The sequence below is a fragment of the Entelurus aequoreus genome, linkage group LG20 (genome assembly GCF_033978785.1).
Source record: "Entelurus aequoreus isolate RoL-2023_Sb linkage group LG20, RoL_Eaeq_v1.1, whole genome shotgun sequence".
Lineage (NCBI taxonomy): Eukaryota > Metazoa > Chordata > Actinopteri > Syngnathiformes > Syngnathidae > Entelurus > Entelurus aequoreus.
This window is the reverse complement of record NC_084750.1, coordinates 22805488-22821497: the sequence shown is the minus strand read 5'-3', so window position 1 is coordinate 22821497 and position 16010 is coordinate 22805488. Positions and strand designations below refer to the sequence as shown.

The 16010-nt window shown below is 37.1% G+C and overlaps 1 protein-coding gene and 1 long non-coding RNA gene across 4 annotated transcripts in view; both read right to left on the bottom strand.

Moving 5' to 3' along the window:
• Window positions 1-937: 937 nt before the first annotated feature.
• dap3 (death associated protein 3) overlaps window positions 938-16010 on the bottom strand; it is a 38990-nt gene continuing 23917 nt past the window's right edge. The window contains exons 4-14 of one of the 3 annotated variants that reach the window (XM_062029647.1): window positions 14609-14722; window positions 13041-13142; window positions 12256-12364; window positions 12077-12169; window positions 7738-7868; window positions 6524-6604; window positions 6197-6361; window positions 6072-6131; window positions 5915-6004; window positions 1361-1478; window positions 938-1267 (exon numbers count right to left, since the gene is read on the bottom strand). In XM_062029647.1, coding sequence (XP_061885631.1) covers window positions 1182-1267; window positions 1361-1478; window positions 5915-6004; window positions 6072-6131; window positions 6197-6361; window positions 6524-6604; window positions 7738-7868; window positions 12077-12169; window positions 12256-12364; window positions 13041-13142; window positions 14609-14722 — 1149 coding nt within the window. In that variant the 3' untranslated portion in view covers window positions 938-1181. The remainder of the gene's footprint in view (window positions 1268-1360; window positions 1479-5914; window positions 6005-6071; window positions 6132-6196; window positions 6362-6523; window positions 6605-7737; window positions 7869-12076; window positions 12170-12255; window positions 12365-13040; window positions 13143-14608; window positions 14723-16010) is intronic. The other 2 variants (XM_062029649.1, XM_062029648.1) reach the window with 2 other exon arrangements.
• LOC133635635 (uncharacterized) lies at window positions 14999-15689 on the bottom strand. The gene is made up of 3 exons (XR_009822093.1): window positions 15361-15689; window positions 15179-15292; window positions 14999-15091 (listed from the first exon to the last, which is right to left on the bottom strand). It is a non-coding gene; the product is annotated as an uncharacterized LOC133635635 (long non-coding RNA).

Here is a 16010-nt window from a genome sequence, read left to right as displayed (position 1 = left end):
TTAGGGCCATTTGTGGACCGTAGCTCATTTTTAACACCCCGTGGCACATTCTAATAATATTTTTAAAAAAAGATATATATAAAAAAAGAAAACAGGTGAAAATGTAATGTGAAAAAGTTGCAATGTTAAATCCACTTACACGAAGCTGCCATACAGACTGTTTTCTTTGAAGCTGTCATTGCTCAAAATGTGAATTCTAACCGTTATGCATTATTGACAAATTCAAGGCTACCATGAATTGATTAACGTGGACCCCCGACTTAAAACAAGTTGAAAAACTTATTCGGGTGTTACCATTTAGTGGCCAATTGTACGGAATATGTACTGTACTGTGCAATCTACTAATAAAAGTCTCAATCAATCAAACAATTACTTCACATTGAATATTCCACTTTGAAATTTTTTTGACGGGTAAATAGTGTATTTTGTGTTTGCCATATAAAAAGCAAAGTTCCATTGACAAAAAGGGCATAAAACAAACAAAAAAGTACAGTTAAAAAAAATAAATGTATAATCAACAAATAGTTCTGAAGTTGTTCTGGAGATTTAAGCATTAAAACTATAAAAAAATGAGTGGGGCCCTTTAAGTGAGATTTTTTAAACTGTCATTGCTCAAAAAATAATAATGAATTAAAATGAATGTTATGAATCATTGACCTATTAATGGCTCCAATTACTTCACCTCAAATATTTTGAAATATCTTATAGCGAAAATGTTGCAAATTTAGGTTTTTTTGCCATAAAAACACGGTTTTGACAAAAAGGGCATAAAACTTATAAAATGAAAACAACTTTATATCGACAGACCTGAAGGTGATAGAGATTTAAGCATTAAATAATTTCCATTTGTGCATGTTTTTTTAAAAAAGATTCTTCTGTTCTTATAAAACAATAAAAGTGAATTGAAAGTATTGACGGCAATTACAATAAAAGCTTTGTGTAGATCTTTGTATGGTGGCAATCTAAAAAACTGATTTCGGTGGGTTCCACTGTATAATAATACATACAGCTGAACTTACATTAAAACAGCATAATTAAAACAACTTTTCCACATTTTATTAGCAAACATGTTAAATGAATAATTTACAGACATATGAATACAGGTAGATGTGAATATTGACTTTCTGCATTTCAATAGGGCGGATGTTTTAGTATGACATTTGTATTTAAAATCTGAGTCTTCATAAGAAAGCACAGATTCTGTCCATAAGCGATGGATTCCTGTCGGTCAAAAAGAGCAGTTCTTTCTTGCCATCCTCTGTTCGGCCTGAAAACAGAAATAAACGATAGTAATAATAGTAATATTAGTATGTGATGAAAGCACACTCGATACATGGCAGTGTTTAGCAGTGATTCTTACTCTTAGGATGTTGCAGCCAATTGCGGTCCAAGTAGTACAGATAGCAGCTCTCAAACTCCTTCTCGTTGTAATAGGGCACCGACACCGGGATGAACGGGTCCATGTTGTCAAATCCCCTCTGAAAAGGATTATTACCATCAACTAACATTCAACACTATAACTTTAGCACAGGTCAAAAGAAATTACAGTAAGCGCATCCTCATCATATATTTTAATTAGGGCTGCAATTAATACTAATTAATACTACAACTTTATACTCTTTTTTTTCATCAGGACTTGATTTTTGTAAAATTACTTTTTTCCAAAAAATTGTCTTCATAATATTATGAAATCTAACAGTGCCATGTTACGATGCCTGGATTTCGCGTGACATTATGCCCAGTTGCCGACTCAGCCGGCTCGTTGCACTTCGGCACTTGGCGATCACTCCAGCAGCACTGAAAGCAGACTCATCCAAACTACCTCTAAGTCAGCGTTTTTCAACCTTTTCTGAGCCAAGGCACATTTTTTTCACTGAAAAAATGCGGAGGCACACCACCAGCAGAAAACATTAAAAAATTAAACTCAGCAGCCGATATTGACAGTAAAAAGTCGTCGTCGCAATTGTTGGATATGAATTTAAACCATAACCAAGCATGCATCGCTCTTGTCTCACAGTAGGTGTACTGTCACGACCTGTCACATCACGCCCTGACTTATTAGGAGTTTTTTGGTGTTTTCCTGTGTGTCGTGTTGTAGTTCTTGTCTTGCGCTCCTATTTTGTTGTTGATTCTCATGTACGGATGTACCATATTTTTCTGAGTATAAGTCGCTCCGGCCGAAAATGCACAATAAAGAAGGGAAAAAACATATATAAGTCGCACTGGAGTACAAGTCGCATTTTTTGTGGACATTTATTTGATAAAACCCAACACCAAGAATAGACATTTGAAAGGCAATTTAAAATAAATAAAGAATAGTGAACACCAGGCTGAATAAGTGTACGTTATATGAGGTATAAATAACCAACTAAAAACGTGCCTGGTATGTTAATGTAACATATAATGGTAAGAGTCATTCAAATAACTATAACATATAGAACATGCTATACGTTTACCAAACAATCTGTCACTCCTAATCGCTAAATCCCATGAAATCTTATACGTCTAGTCTCTTACGTGAATGAGCTAAATAATATTATTTGGTATTTTACGGTAATGTGTTAATAACTTCACACATAAGTCGCTCCTGAGTATAAGTATGACAATCTGTAAAAGTTATTTTTTAGAAAATTTAGCAGTTAAAAAAAAATTTAAAAATAGAAAACTAAGAAATTATGTAAAAGTGTCCAAACTATGAAAAAAACTGCGACTTATAGTCCGAAAAATACGGTACTTTGTGGACGCCGTCGGCTGCTCCACACGCTGTAAGTCTTCGCCGTCGTCCAGCATTATGTTTTTATTTACTTTGCAGCCAGTTCAGTTTTAGCTTCGTTTAGCATAGCCATCACTAAGCGTCAATGCCTTTTCTTAGCGGCACTTGCCTTTTGTTTATTTTTAGTTTAAGCGATGGATACCTTTTTACCGGCACGCTGCCTCCTGCATATTATGATCGTGACAAACCATGTTCCCGACATCTACAAAGCAATTAGCTACCTGCTGCCACCTACTGATATGCCGAGCTTTAGACAGAACAGACACTCAACAAACAGCACATTTTCGGATTATAATTACTGGTTTGCAAAAAATATTTTTAACCCAATTAGGTGAAATTACGTAACCTCCCACGGCACACCAGACTATATCTTACAGTACACTAGTGTACACAAGTAATGTTGCAATTTTCAATGCCAGCAAAAAATAAACCACCCACAAAACACTTAAGTAAAGTAAGGCTCAACTTTTCCGAAAATGTGCTAGGTTGATGGTAATACACATTCGCTTTGCTGTTTGCATGCTACTGATTAGCATTAGTTAATTTAAATGGCGATTTCAACCCCTCCAAATGTATTAATAAAAAGTACAATTAAGCTGCACGTTACAATCAAACAGCTGGTGTGTAATAAGTACAATACTTTCAGTATTAACACTTTTTAGGGGTGGAAAAAAAACCCCACCATAAATTATACACTACTACCATCTAACTTCTTGGACTTGCAAGTGTTATTGAAACGTAATGTTGGATAATATGATAATAAAACAAGATATAATAAATGTACCGCATTTATCATAATTAGCAAATTTTTAAATGGTTAAATGAAAAATACATTTTATTATCAAAAACAATTTATATTTATTAACAAACACAAAAGAACCAACAATTAGTTGCACTCAGCAACAAGGTACCAGGGTAGATTCCCAGATACTGGCAATTGGTACCGTAACGGATCAAATTTGATTCTCAGTATTAACATCCATCCATCCATTTTCTACCGCTTGTCCCTTATTGAGGTTGCGGGGAGTGCAGGATCTCAGCTGCATTAACATTATTATTCATAATACAAATCTACATGTTTGTATTTATATTTTTATAAAATTAAATATGTTCTACTAATATCATTTTGGGGTGCTTTTGTAACATGAACAGCAATTGAATTCTTACAAAAATGTTTATAAAATTACTTTTCTTTAAATGTAAACATTTTCTTTGTAAGTTTCAAAATTTTATAAAATCGCCTTCTAGTAAAATAAATTTTTTTTTCCAGGATTACAATTTCAAGTAGAACTGCATTTTTTTGTTGTTGCAATTTTGCCTATCATTCACAATCCTTATGAGACGAGAACACTTATGTTTTACTTCATTCTAATTTTTAATAATCGGCTCGTTCCAAGTAATGGGAGCAATCCATTTCGCCTCTAAATCACTCTTAAAACAAAATCCAAAAAACGCTAACAATACTCGATTTACATCTTGTGACCTGAATATTAACCAAGTATAAGCGATATTGTTATTATGGGCACTAATGCAGACAAACAATTTTTAGACGCACCGTGATCATAGAGAGCTAACGATATTGGCATACAAAGTTGTTGATCATCTGTTAGCTGGTGAAAGTTAATGCGAGATGACAAATCACCTCACCTGGATAGTAGAAGGATGTGGCCATAAATCGAGGAGTTGCTCATCTGTGACATTTAACTTAGACCCGGAGATGGCAAGAAAAACACACGCTTTTTCCAACCCTTTGTGAGGATTAGGGTTAATTCTTCATCTCAATGGGAAGATATGAACATACCATAAATCAGCGTCCCAGTGAGAGCAGACATTGTACAGTAAGAGATTGTTTTATTATGCGTGTTGTCTCTCATGAAGTTTGGCATGATTAGTAGTAGTGTTGTTGAAATAAGTGAACGTTGTGATGTATCTATGAAATTAATGCGCCGTCGTATCATTAAAATAAGCAAAGTATGTAAATATTTTGAATGTCAGACGTACATTATATATATATATATACTTACAGCACAAATATAAAACCTTGATGGAGGTATTTCGATGTTTTTAGAGCATCTTTTTGGGCAGAATAGAGAAACTTCCATTTGTTCTATTGGTAGCTGACTTTTATTTGTGTGTATTTACTAGATAGAATGCACAAAAAAACATATGTTGTTACCTTACATAAAGATTGTGAATTATAGACAAAATTCCCAAAAAAGTGTTATCCTTTCAGTCAAGCAAAAACTAAACCATTTTCCCCAATATCCTGACCTGATTTCTATCAAAATTATCCTCATATTAAGCCTTTTTTTTGTTTTGCTTTATTGTGAATTTATACCAAATATACACTACCAGTCAAAAGTTTTAGAACACCTCATTAGTAGCAGTATGTATGTTTAACAGGGATGTGTACCATTCACATTCAGGTACTCAACGATACCAATGTTCGGTACTTTTGTGTGTGTTAATAAATATTAATTGTGTTTGGTAATAAAATATTTTTTTTATTGCAACATTTAAATGAGCTGATTATGATAACTGCTGCCCGGTTATATCTTGTTTTATTAACGTCATACTGTCATTTGCAAGTATGACATTAAGTTGTAAGTCCAAGATGTTAGGTGGCAGTAATGTATAGTTAGTTTTTTGTTGTGCCCTAAAAAGTGTTAATACTGTAAGTGTTGTACTTATTACAGCTTTTCGATTGTAACATGCATTTTAGTTGTAATTTTTATTAACAAAATAGGGAAGTGGAGAAATTGCCATGTAAAATTGCTAATGCTAATCAGTAGCATGTTAATAGAAAAGCCAATGTATATTAGCATAAAGCTAGCGCATTTTTTGAAAAGTCGAGCCTTGCTTTACTTACGTTGGAGTCAATTTCTTTGTTGGCATTGAAAATTGCAACATCACCTAGAGGCAGTTTGACTGAGTTCGCTCTCAGAGCTTCTGGAGTGACCACCAAGTGCCGAAGAGCAAAGAGTCGGCAACCGGGCATGACGTCACACGCATCACAGGTACCGTAACATGGCACTCTTGATTAACAAGAATCGGTGCCTTGTAGGAACAGCGGAATTCGGTCGGTGCCAAAAAAGTACAGGATTCAGTACCCATCCCGAGCTACAACAACACAACACTGACCTCTCCCAGTAGTTCTTGAGGCAGGTAGGCATTTTTGATAGGGTAGACAGCCCCAGTATAAGACAGGGTGGTGATGATGGCGCCTCCCGTCTACAACAAGAAAGTGAATGTTAGAAAAAGACGGAAGCAACACTAAAATGTCACGTGTTCTTCTCACCCAGTCATTCCTCATTAGCTTCCTCAGGTTATGAATCAAAGTCAGCTCGTCGGGATTTACCTGGCGAGGAGCAAGAGAGCACGTCATGTGAAGCTGAGGACGTCACAAGTAGATTTTGTCCTTACGGCACTCTTGTCCTCTTTCCTAAGGGTGGACTGTCCCCACAGGGCGTTGACGCTGTCCACAGCTACGGCCAGTCGGAAGACGCTGTCCGGATGTCCGCTTTGCAGCCTCAGCTCCTTCATTACCGCCCCAACTACGTCGCAGCTGCTCTTCATGCGAGAGATGCCCTACAGCCGAGAAAACACATGCGAGTAGATAATATGCACAACTAATAAGGAGTGCTACTTTTATGCTAGTCCTAGAGCAGTGTGATTTCATCAGGGTTTTACTGTACATGACTTATGAATGCTAACATTGGGTAATGAATGTTTATGATGGTGAAAATTAACCTGATCCACAAGCTCTCCAAGAGGTCTTCCCTCCTCTGTGAATTCTCTCTTTGTCCACACGTAGCGCTGCTTTGTCTTTATCTGAGAGGAAGGGAAAAAGTTCAATTGTGTTTGAATGTGACTTCCTGTACAAGACCACGACTAAAACAAAAACAGGCTCATAAAACTAAAAATGTCTTGTGCATAATTACAGTAAACGAGCAACACTCAGAACAGTACATGTTGTTTTTTTTACATTTGTCAAATGGGTTCTTTCATGTCCAAAATTATCCATACCCTTAAAAGTATGCTAACTCATCCTATATTAGCATGTTAGCTTTTTAGCCAATTTTATTTGATTAAAACTAAAAATCAAGGCTTTAGATACTTGCCACCATCTTAAAAGTAGGCTAACTATATGACTCTTTCAACATTTTGGGTTGCGGAGCCCTGCCCTATAAATGTACTTTCCAATATTTAGTTGATCGAGTATAATAGATTTGTCACAAATATGATATATACACAAACACACATAAATTGTATATATACATACATTCTCAAAATATAAGATTTTAGAACATTTTTTCTAATACAACAATTCTTTGAACTTTGAATTAAAATTACAACAAATGTATTTACATAAGATTTCTTATTCTGCAAAGTTGTAAAAATTAATCATATTTTAGTCGTAATATTAAAACATTATTATCATAATGAAGTGGCAGTAGAGTTTATTAAAAGTCAGGAAAATTATTTAGAAAGGTGCAAAAAAATGTTTTGATGAATTTAACACAACTTTTAAAAGGATACTTTTGTTTCACTTCCAGTTAAAACCATAATTAAAGTAATAGAAATGTACAAAGCCACAATGTTGTGACTACTGCATGAGGGAACAAAATGATACAAATGTATCTCATTAGATTGTGCAGGAGTACCTAATGAATTGCACATTTTACATTAAATCCAGAAAGATTTATGCTAAGGACTTCAGTGATTACATTTTCGTTGACTTAAATACACGATAAACTGCCAAGAGGAAATGCCTCCCATTAAAAGGTGATTAAATAATAGAGGCTATCTTGTTATGCAGCTGTTATGGAGCGCCTGCTGCTTTATGTGCATCATCAGCGTGTGACCTCAGCTGTTTCGCGCAGACATGCGACAACGGTCTATCAATGCGAACGCCGTCTTTCCCGTTGATCAAGACTCATATCGAGAATAGCGCGTTTGTTCACCTTGGAGAGGAAGGGCTCGTTGGTGGTTTTAAAGTTGTGCAACCACGCGGTGCCTTGCAAAGGCGTGTCGAAGCGAGACGTGTTAAAGGATGAAGGCAGCAGCTCCTTGCAGTTTTTCACCCAGATGTGGGCTGTGGAAAACACATGTAAATCTGTAAGATGGAAAGTTGTACCCTGGTGTGTAGACCAAAACTTAGGATATGGAGGGGGGGTGCATTTGGATATTCATTCACATTTTAATTAATTAAAATGGTGCTTTTGTGAAGACAGCTTGACTAAATATCTTCACAAAAGCGCTACACACATCCACAACAACCCCCTATCTTCTAGTCATGACAAACAAAAAATCCTAATTTTACCGGTTATGGAAAAAAACATATTTGAGTCATTTCTTGTCCAACAAGTGCTTGGATGTGTTGCTACATCTTAACTGCATTAGTCTGGGTTTTGTCAACGATAGGACACTTTTATAGCCCTTCTAAATTACTGAAGTACATGGGTGATGTCTCTGCTCACCTTCTGTAAGTCAGGGACAAAAACTGCTGTGAAGTTGGTTGATCACCAATTTATGTTGTATTTTTATTTTTGGTCAAAATGTACACTAAATTGGCCCTAGTGTGTGAATGTGAGTGTGAATGTTGTCTATCTGTGTTGGCCCTGCGATGAGGTGGTGACTTGTCCAGGGTGTACCCCGCCTTCCACCCGAATGCAGCTGAGATAGGCTCCAGCACCCCCCGCGACCCCAAAAGGGACAAGCGGTAGAAAATGGATGGGATGGTTACTCTCCAAATGGGTTTCTTTTATGATTGATGTTGTATTACCGTATTTTTCGGACAATCAATTTCCTTTAATTTTCTCTAAAATCGACAGTGCGCCTTATAACTCGGTTCGCCAAATGTATTACTTTATTCTGGTTGTGCCTACTGAGCTTGAAGCAATTTTGTGTGTTACAAGGTGCTTTGATAATTGTGACCAGGAGATGGCAGTCACAAATAAGCAATATGTGTGGACTGCAAGTTTAAGCCCGTTTAATAAATATCGATAGAAAGTACCCATGAGCAAGCAACACCAAAACGTTGATGTTTCATTGAGAATATAGAACATTACACACAACGCTCAGAAATCTGTCGAAATGTTTTAGTACGACTTTGATAAGCTACGAAGCTGCACCGCTTGTTGGAACGCGCAGCATTACGGCTACTGTAGACAGACGTACTGTGCTTCAACATACAGGTATTTTTATGGTGTGTGTATAAGGACCCCAAAAAGGCACGTATTAGGAGACGTAGCTAACATTTTGTTTTGCAATATTATGCAAAACCAACTTTTCTTACTCATTGGTACCTGCTAAGGAGTATTTGGGATCTGCATAGCGGTAAGTCCCAAAAATGTTCACGCGTCCGCCATTGTATCCCACGCCAAAGTCAATAAGTTCCTTTTTTGTCTCCATCCTCTTGTGGTGGGGCATTCATCCTGCGGTGTTGCCATGCCTAATACAAAGTAGCGTACAGTTCCAACTTACATCTGTCAGCAGACTCGCTATGGAAGCACTAAAAACTACCAGTACAACAAAGATGATGGTGAGAAAACACTGTTGAAGTGGAGGCACGTAAATAAAACCGCCCACAAAACGGCACATCCCGAAGATGGTCTGTAAAACAATGTATGCAACATTTTGACCAAAGAACCACCATTACATGTTATGTAGACCAGAAGAAGTGTTTTAATGTAGAAAAAAAATCCTAATATGACACCTTTAATGTGTCTTAAAATCCAGTGTGCCTTTTAGACACGCTCATTGGCAGTGCGCTTTATATTCCGGTGAGCCCTATGGGCCAAAAATACAGTTACTGCCTTTTCCATTTTTAATCAAAACCCTGGTTTTGCTAATATCGCAATCAGATAAAGTGTGTTTTGCTCATCTTGCTCCCCCTCCCAGGATGGGACACTTCACCCAACACCTACCCCCTCTTCTCACATCTCTCTCTTGCCTCGTTTTCCTCTCCTTCTTTTCTTTCTGTAGCAGCGTAACACTTTTCCTTATGTAAACTAATTTCACTTGAGATCTCAAATGCATACTTAAGACCTTAGCTTTCTCTGGACATTTCTTTGTTGAATAGGAATAGTTCCAAAATAGAGCCCTTCAAAACAGTAATATGAACAGTCGGTTTTACCACGGTTTATTATTGATATTGATATGATTGATTGAAACTTTTATTAGTAGATTGCCCAGTACAGTACATATTCCGTACAATTGACCACTAAGTGGTAACACCCGAATTAGTTTTTCAACTTGTTTAAGTCGGGGTCCACGTAAATCAATTCATGGTACTGTTATTTGTCACATCCCTATTGTTCATTGTTATTTTATTCTATTTTATTCCTGTTAATATACTGTAGCATGTTCCAATGCTGATAGCAATTCAAGTCAAGCACCTAAACCAAGTTTTTTTTGTGTACAATGCCAATAAAGATTCTTAATTAAGGGACGGCGTGGCGAAGTTGGTAGAGTGGCTGTGCCAGCAATCGGAGTGTTGCTGGTTACTGGGGTTCAATTCCCACCTTCTACCTTCCTAGTCACGTCCGTTGTGTCCTTGGGCAAGACACTTCACCCTTTGCCTCTGATGGCTGCTGGTTAGCGCCTTGCATGGCAGCTCCCGCCATCAGTGTGTGAATGTGTGTGTGAATGGGTAAATGTGGAAATACTGTCAAAGCGCTTTGAGTACCTTGAAGGTAGAAAAGCGCTATACAAGTATAACCCATTTATCATTTATTTATAAATAAAATCAATCCAATGTGGGGCAAAATACTGTACAGTAAACAGTTAACTTGTGACACTATTGCGGTATAGGTGATAAAGGATTTTTTTTTTCTTTTTCTAAATTGAAAACACTTCCTTGTAGTCTACATAACAAAAATATTTGGTCAAAATATTGCATGGATCATCTTCAAGCCTCTTTCTGACAGTTGCTTCCGAATGCGCCGTTTTGTGGGCGGTCTTATTTACGTGGCTCACCTTCGGCAGCGCCTTCTCCCCGTCATCTTTGTTGTAGCGGTGTAGCGTGCAAAGACGGGAGTGGAAAAAGTATCAAAAGATGGAGCTAACTGTTTTAATGACATTCAGAATTTACTTCAATCAATAACGGAGCAGCATCTCCTCATCCGCCGGAAATGTGTCCCGTGAAAAACCGTCCAATCGGAACTCTCTAATAACTAAAGTTCCTTGGGTGATTAATGTAAACTCACTACACCGGTATGTTTTAGCGCTTTTATGGAGAGTTTATACTACTTTATATTATAAATGGCAACAGCGGAGGACGAGTGTCCAATAACAAGAAGATGGACAAAAAGAAGAAGCTTATCAACTAACACGGACTAAAAAGGCGGACGTGCGCAATTTTTCAGGATTTATGCAGATCCCAAATACAGATCAGCAGGTACCAGAAGGTAAGAAAAGTTGCTTTTGCATAATATTGCCCAACAAAACGCCAGATAATATGTCTTACCTTATACACACACCATAAGTATACTCGTATGTTGAAGCACAGTACAATCCATCAAGCGGTGCGGCTTCATAGCTTACCAAAGTCGTACTAAAACATTTTGATCGATTTTTGAGCGCTGTATGTAATATTCTATATTTTCAATGGAACATATCAAATGTTGGTGTTGTTTACTTGAGTCATATTGACATCATATTGCAGTCAACACATATCTCTTATGTTTGACTGCCATCTACTGGTCACACTTATCACACCATGTACCAAACAAAAAATTATTTGAGGTCGGTAAGCAAAACCAGAATTATTCCGTACATTAGGCGCAATGGGTTATAAAGAGCACTGTCGAGTTTTGAGGAAAAAAAGGATTTTAAGTGCGCCTTATCGTCCGGAAAATACGATACTTTAAAACTTAATAATCAAACTCAGTCATTCATCAAAAATGTAAAATGGTTCTACAATATTTTTTAACAATTACCAGTCAGCGGATTGCGGATTATTTAATTTTATAAATCATCAGCAGTATTAGGCATAGTATTTTGTACACTTACTAATGAACTGAACGTGACCTTAATACGGAAGTAATGAACAATGCAGTATTGTTATTTTAGATTGCAGGCATTGTGTTTTGGGGATTTGTGCCATTTAATTTTGTAATGTGATACTCAATTTAATCTGTGGAATATGTTAAAGAAAATGACTTTCGGGTGACACCTGGGACGCATCTGGTAGAAAGTTAACTAGTTGAACTGAATCAAAAGCACCTTTGGTGGATGCAGCCACATAGTGCACTACAAATACATAGATGCAGTACAAATACAAATATTTAATTTCCTCACCATCAGGTACGTGCAGCACCAGCCATCCCTGTGTGTAGCAAAAGTGCACCACGTGACAAAGGGACATTGTCTTACCGCCACCCTTTAATCCGTCTGAACAGGTCGTTAAGTATATTTTAAAGATGGAGACTATTTGTCTTTCTTGATGCCTGTGTGATGTCATTGTTCGTGAAGGATACAGAACATATATCGCTGCACAGGTCTGCTGTCGTCTGTTTCCTTCAGGTGTGAGATGACCTCCAGAGCAGGCTGCCTTACCATCACAGATGCTTCATTAAACGTCTTCACCTACACATAGCAGACAAACGTTCAGTAGGAGTATCCTCAGTAGATAAAAACAAGTATTAAAAAATGCTTAACTGACTGGCATTAAATCTGGAGGTTAATTTGTGTGCTTATTAAAATAGCTTTTGTGACAGTGAATTTATCTAACTGATTTCTTTTGCCTTTGAATTTTGTGAACTGATTTTTTTTTTTTACATCAAATTATGCTGACGAAAAATTTAGAGCAACATTTGTATTTAAAAATTAAATTTGTTAAAATACAGTCAGTGTTTTAAAATTCAGTGTAAAAAAATCAGTGTATAAAAAATGTGGTGCAAAAAAATTCAGTGCAGAAAATTTTACTCAAGACTAATTTCTGCTAAATTAAGACTGAAGCAATCGATCCTGTCTCAGAACTAGCCAATGACATGCCTCAGTCTTAATTTACCAAAAGTAGGTATTGAGTTTTGAAACAAAAATCTTTCTGCACTGAATATTGTTAACACTGAATATTTACACACATTTTCTAAGAAATTGTCATCATAATTTCATATAAAGAAAAATTATGCTCACTAAATTCAAACGCAAAAAATTCAGTGTCAAAAAAAAGTTTTTTAATAAAGACACAAATCAACTTCCATACAAAATGTTCTCTTGATCTTTTAGGGATAATAAAATAAATAAATGTGCACAAACCAACCTGTAGCTTATAGCGGCGGGGAAGGCCATGAGGGAAGGCGGTGCGGATAAGTGCGGATGATAACGTGTAATACTGTCCAATATGTTGCTGGGAATGACGAGCCTAACAAACAGACAAAAGAGGAGCAAAAATCATAGATATTCATTCAACACAACCAGTGTTGTTACCAGTGTTAAAATTATTGACAAAAATGTTTTTGTCACAGGGGGGTTAAATCAGAGAGGGGATCCAATCAGAACTACTGTCTTTGTAAGGCACAGTGTTTTGATTTTTCACTGGGAAACAAGACTATTGTTTCACACTTCAATACAATATGTCTTCTACACCTGGAAGAAAGAGAAGAGAAGACATATGGATGTACTTCACCTTTGCCGCGGTAGAGAACAAGACACATTGTACACCTGGTAAAAATACAACCTACTTGAAACGCCATCTGCTGACTAATCGTCTGGACATCGATGCAACAGTAAGTAGGCCGAAGCTAATATTTCAAAATTACTCATACTGTACTGAATTATTGTTACTATTAAAGATGGTAAAGCAGGAGCAAGAACGCTTACTCTACCACTACTTTGGTTATATGCCAAGGGCGAGCTTGCCCACCAAGCCAAGATGCCTGTACAATGCACGTTAATCGATGTCCTCGGCACACTGTTCAGCTACTACCGGTAGTTGCACAACTTGACAACCCAAAATACCAGATGTGTCATGTTTTAGGTTAACAAACAAAAAAACAGATACAGTATGTGAGATGTATGTACCTTCTAGATTTATAACAGTAGTTGTTGTATTTAAACGGGACAGTGGCCAAGATGCCAATCGTGCACACTTAGTATAGTTATACACAATCTACAATAAAACTAGTTTTTTTTATCACATGATCATTTTAGTTATATATTATTTAAAAAAAAATTAAATGCTTAATTTTAGCTAATATAATAAAGTTATCAGAGAATAGACTTTAAAACAGCTCTCCTTGAGTACAAGTCTGTTCATGGTCTTGTGCCTAAATAAATGTCTGACATCTTAGAACCATATGAACCATCTCGGCCTCTGAGAACCCCAAAGTGTGGTCTCCTGCTGGTGCCCAGAGTCAGGACCAAACATGGTGAGGCTGCGTTTCAGTTTTATGTTCCTAAAATCATAAATAGTCTTCCAGAAGATGTGAGAGGGCCTCAACTTTGGCAACGTTCAAATATAGGCTGAAAACACTTATTTCATAGTGCATATGACAACTGAAATTGTCTTATCCACACATTTTGATTCTAATTTTTTTATGATTATATTTTACGATTTTACTTTGAATTATGATTATCTATAAGTATTTTGTTGCCTTCTTGTAATTATCTGTAAAGCACTTTGAATTGCCTTGTGTACATATTGTGCTCTATAAATAAACTTGCCTTACTTTAAAACTAAATCAAATTAGATGACTAAATATGCCTAAAACTAAAATACATTGTCATCAAAAGACTATGACTAATGACTAAAACTAAATTGAATACTGCTGTCAAAATTAACTCCGGTTCTTACTCTTGCACTACACTCGAAGGAGCATCTTTACTTACAGGATCATTCTCATTTGTTCTGAAGACTGAGAAGGGTTCAGGTTCTGGATCAATTGCCAGGGACTCCTGCTGTTGGCCTGATCCACTTGTATGAACCCAGCGAACACGCCTTACCTGTAAGTGAATTAGTTAAGTAGACAACAGACGAGACAATAGACCTATCATTTCTGCATCAGATATAGCTAGGGTTGCCAATCGTCCTTTGAAAAACAGAATCGTCCAATATTTAGAAAATAATGTGTTTTGTATTGAGCTGTCAATTTATAATTATATTACTGTGCAAATTAAAAATGGTCCGTAAAATATCAAGATTCTTTCGAACGACAACAGCTTCACAACAGTCTGCTACAGACTAAGCCAATGAGAGCCAACATGACTGATCGCTCACCTGTCAAACTCATTGCCGCTCGATTTTTTTCTGCCATCCGTTCGTTCTGTCTTGGCTGCTGTCACTGCCTCAGCGAGCTAGCTAGCATTACCTGCCTAGCTTTTTTGATTGATTGAAACTTTTATTAGTAGATTGCACAGTACAGTACATATTCCGTACAATTGACCACTAAATGGTAACACCTGAATAAGTTTTTCAACTTGTTGAAGTCGGGGTCCACGTAATCAATTCATGGTCCAATCCATGGAGGGTTGGCAAGTATGGCATAGAGTCCTGACCTGAACCTGATAGAACACCTTTGGGATGAATTAAAACGGAGACTGAGAGCCAGGCCTTCTCGACCAACATCAGTGTGTGACCTCACCAAAGCGCTTTTGGAAGAATGGTGGAAAATTCCTACAAACACACTCCGCAACCTTGTGGACAGCCTTCCCAGAAGAGTTGAAGGTGTAATAGCTGCAAAAGGTGGACCGACATCATATTGAACCCTATGGGTTAGGAATGGGATGGCACTTCAAGGTCATATGTGAGTATAGGTGAGGGCGGACCTACGTCACTTCCGCCTACCAACCCCCAAGCAACCGGGAATTCGTTGAAAACAAACCAGCTCACAGCGAACACAGCATTGACAGAAAAAGCATTTAACGAGCGTTGTGGCTTGGAAGTCGGCGTTAAATCCTTCATTTACGCATTTTTACTTATTCGCATATCGTGTGAAAAAACAAAAATGTATTATTTGCGTCAGACTCGTCTCAGTGAACTTTAAAGCTTCTCAGGCTTAGCTTAGCTTGCTAGTTAGCTTAGCCTGCGCGCTACTAAGAAAGAGATGTGGAAGTTATCAACAACAAGATCAAGTGTTAGTGTATAAAATATTGAGAGATTTGAGGGCTACATGTATTGTTTAAGTACAACAAAGGAGAGTTTAAACAGAGAAGGGGGAGGTGGCAAAATAACCTAATAAGGAAAGTAATACCAAGATTAGATTAGGGACGGCGTGGCGAAGTTGGTAGAGTG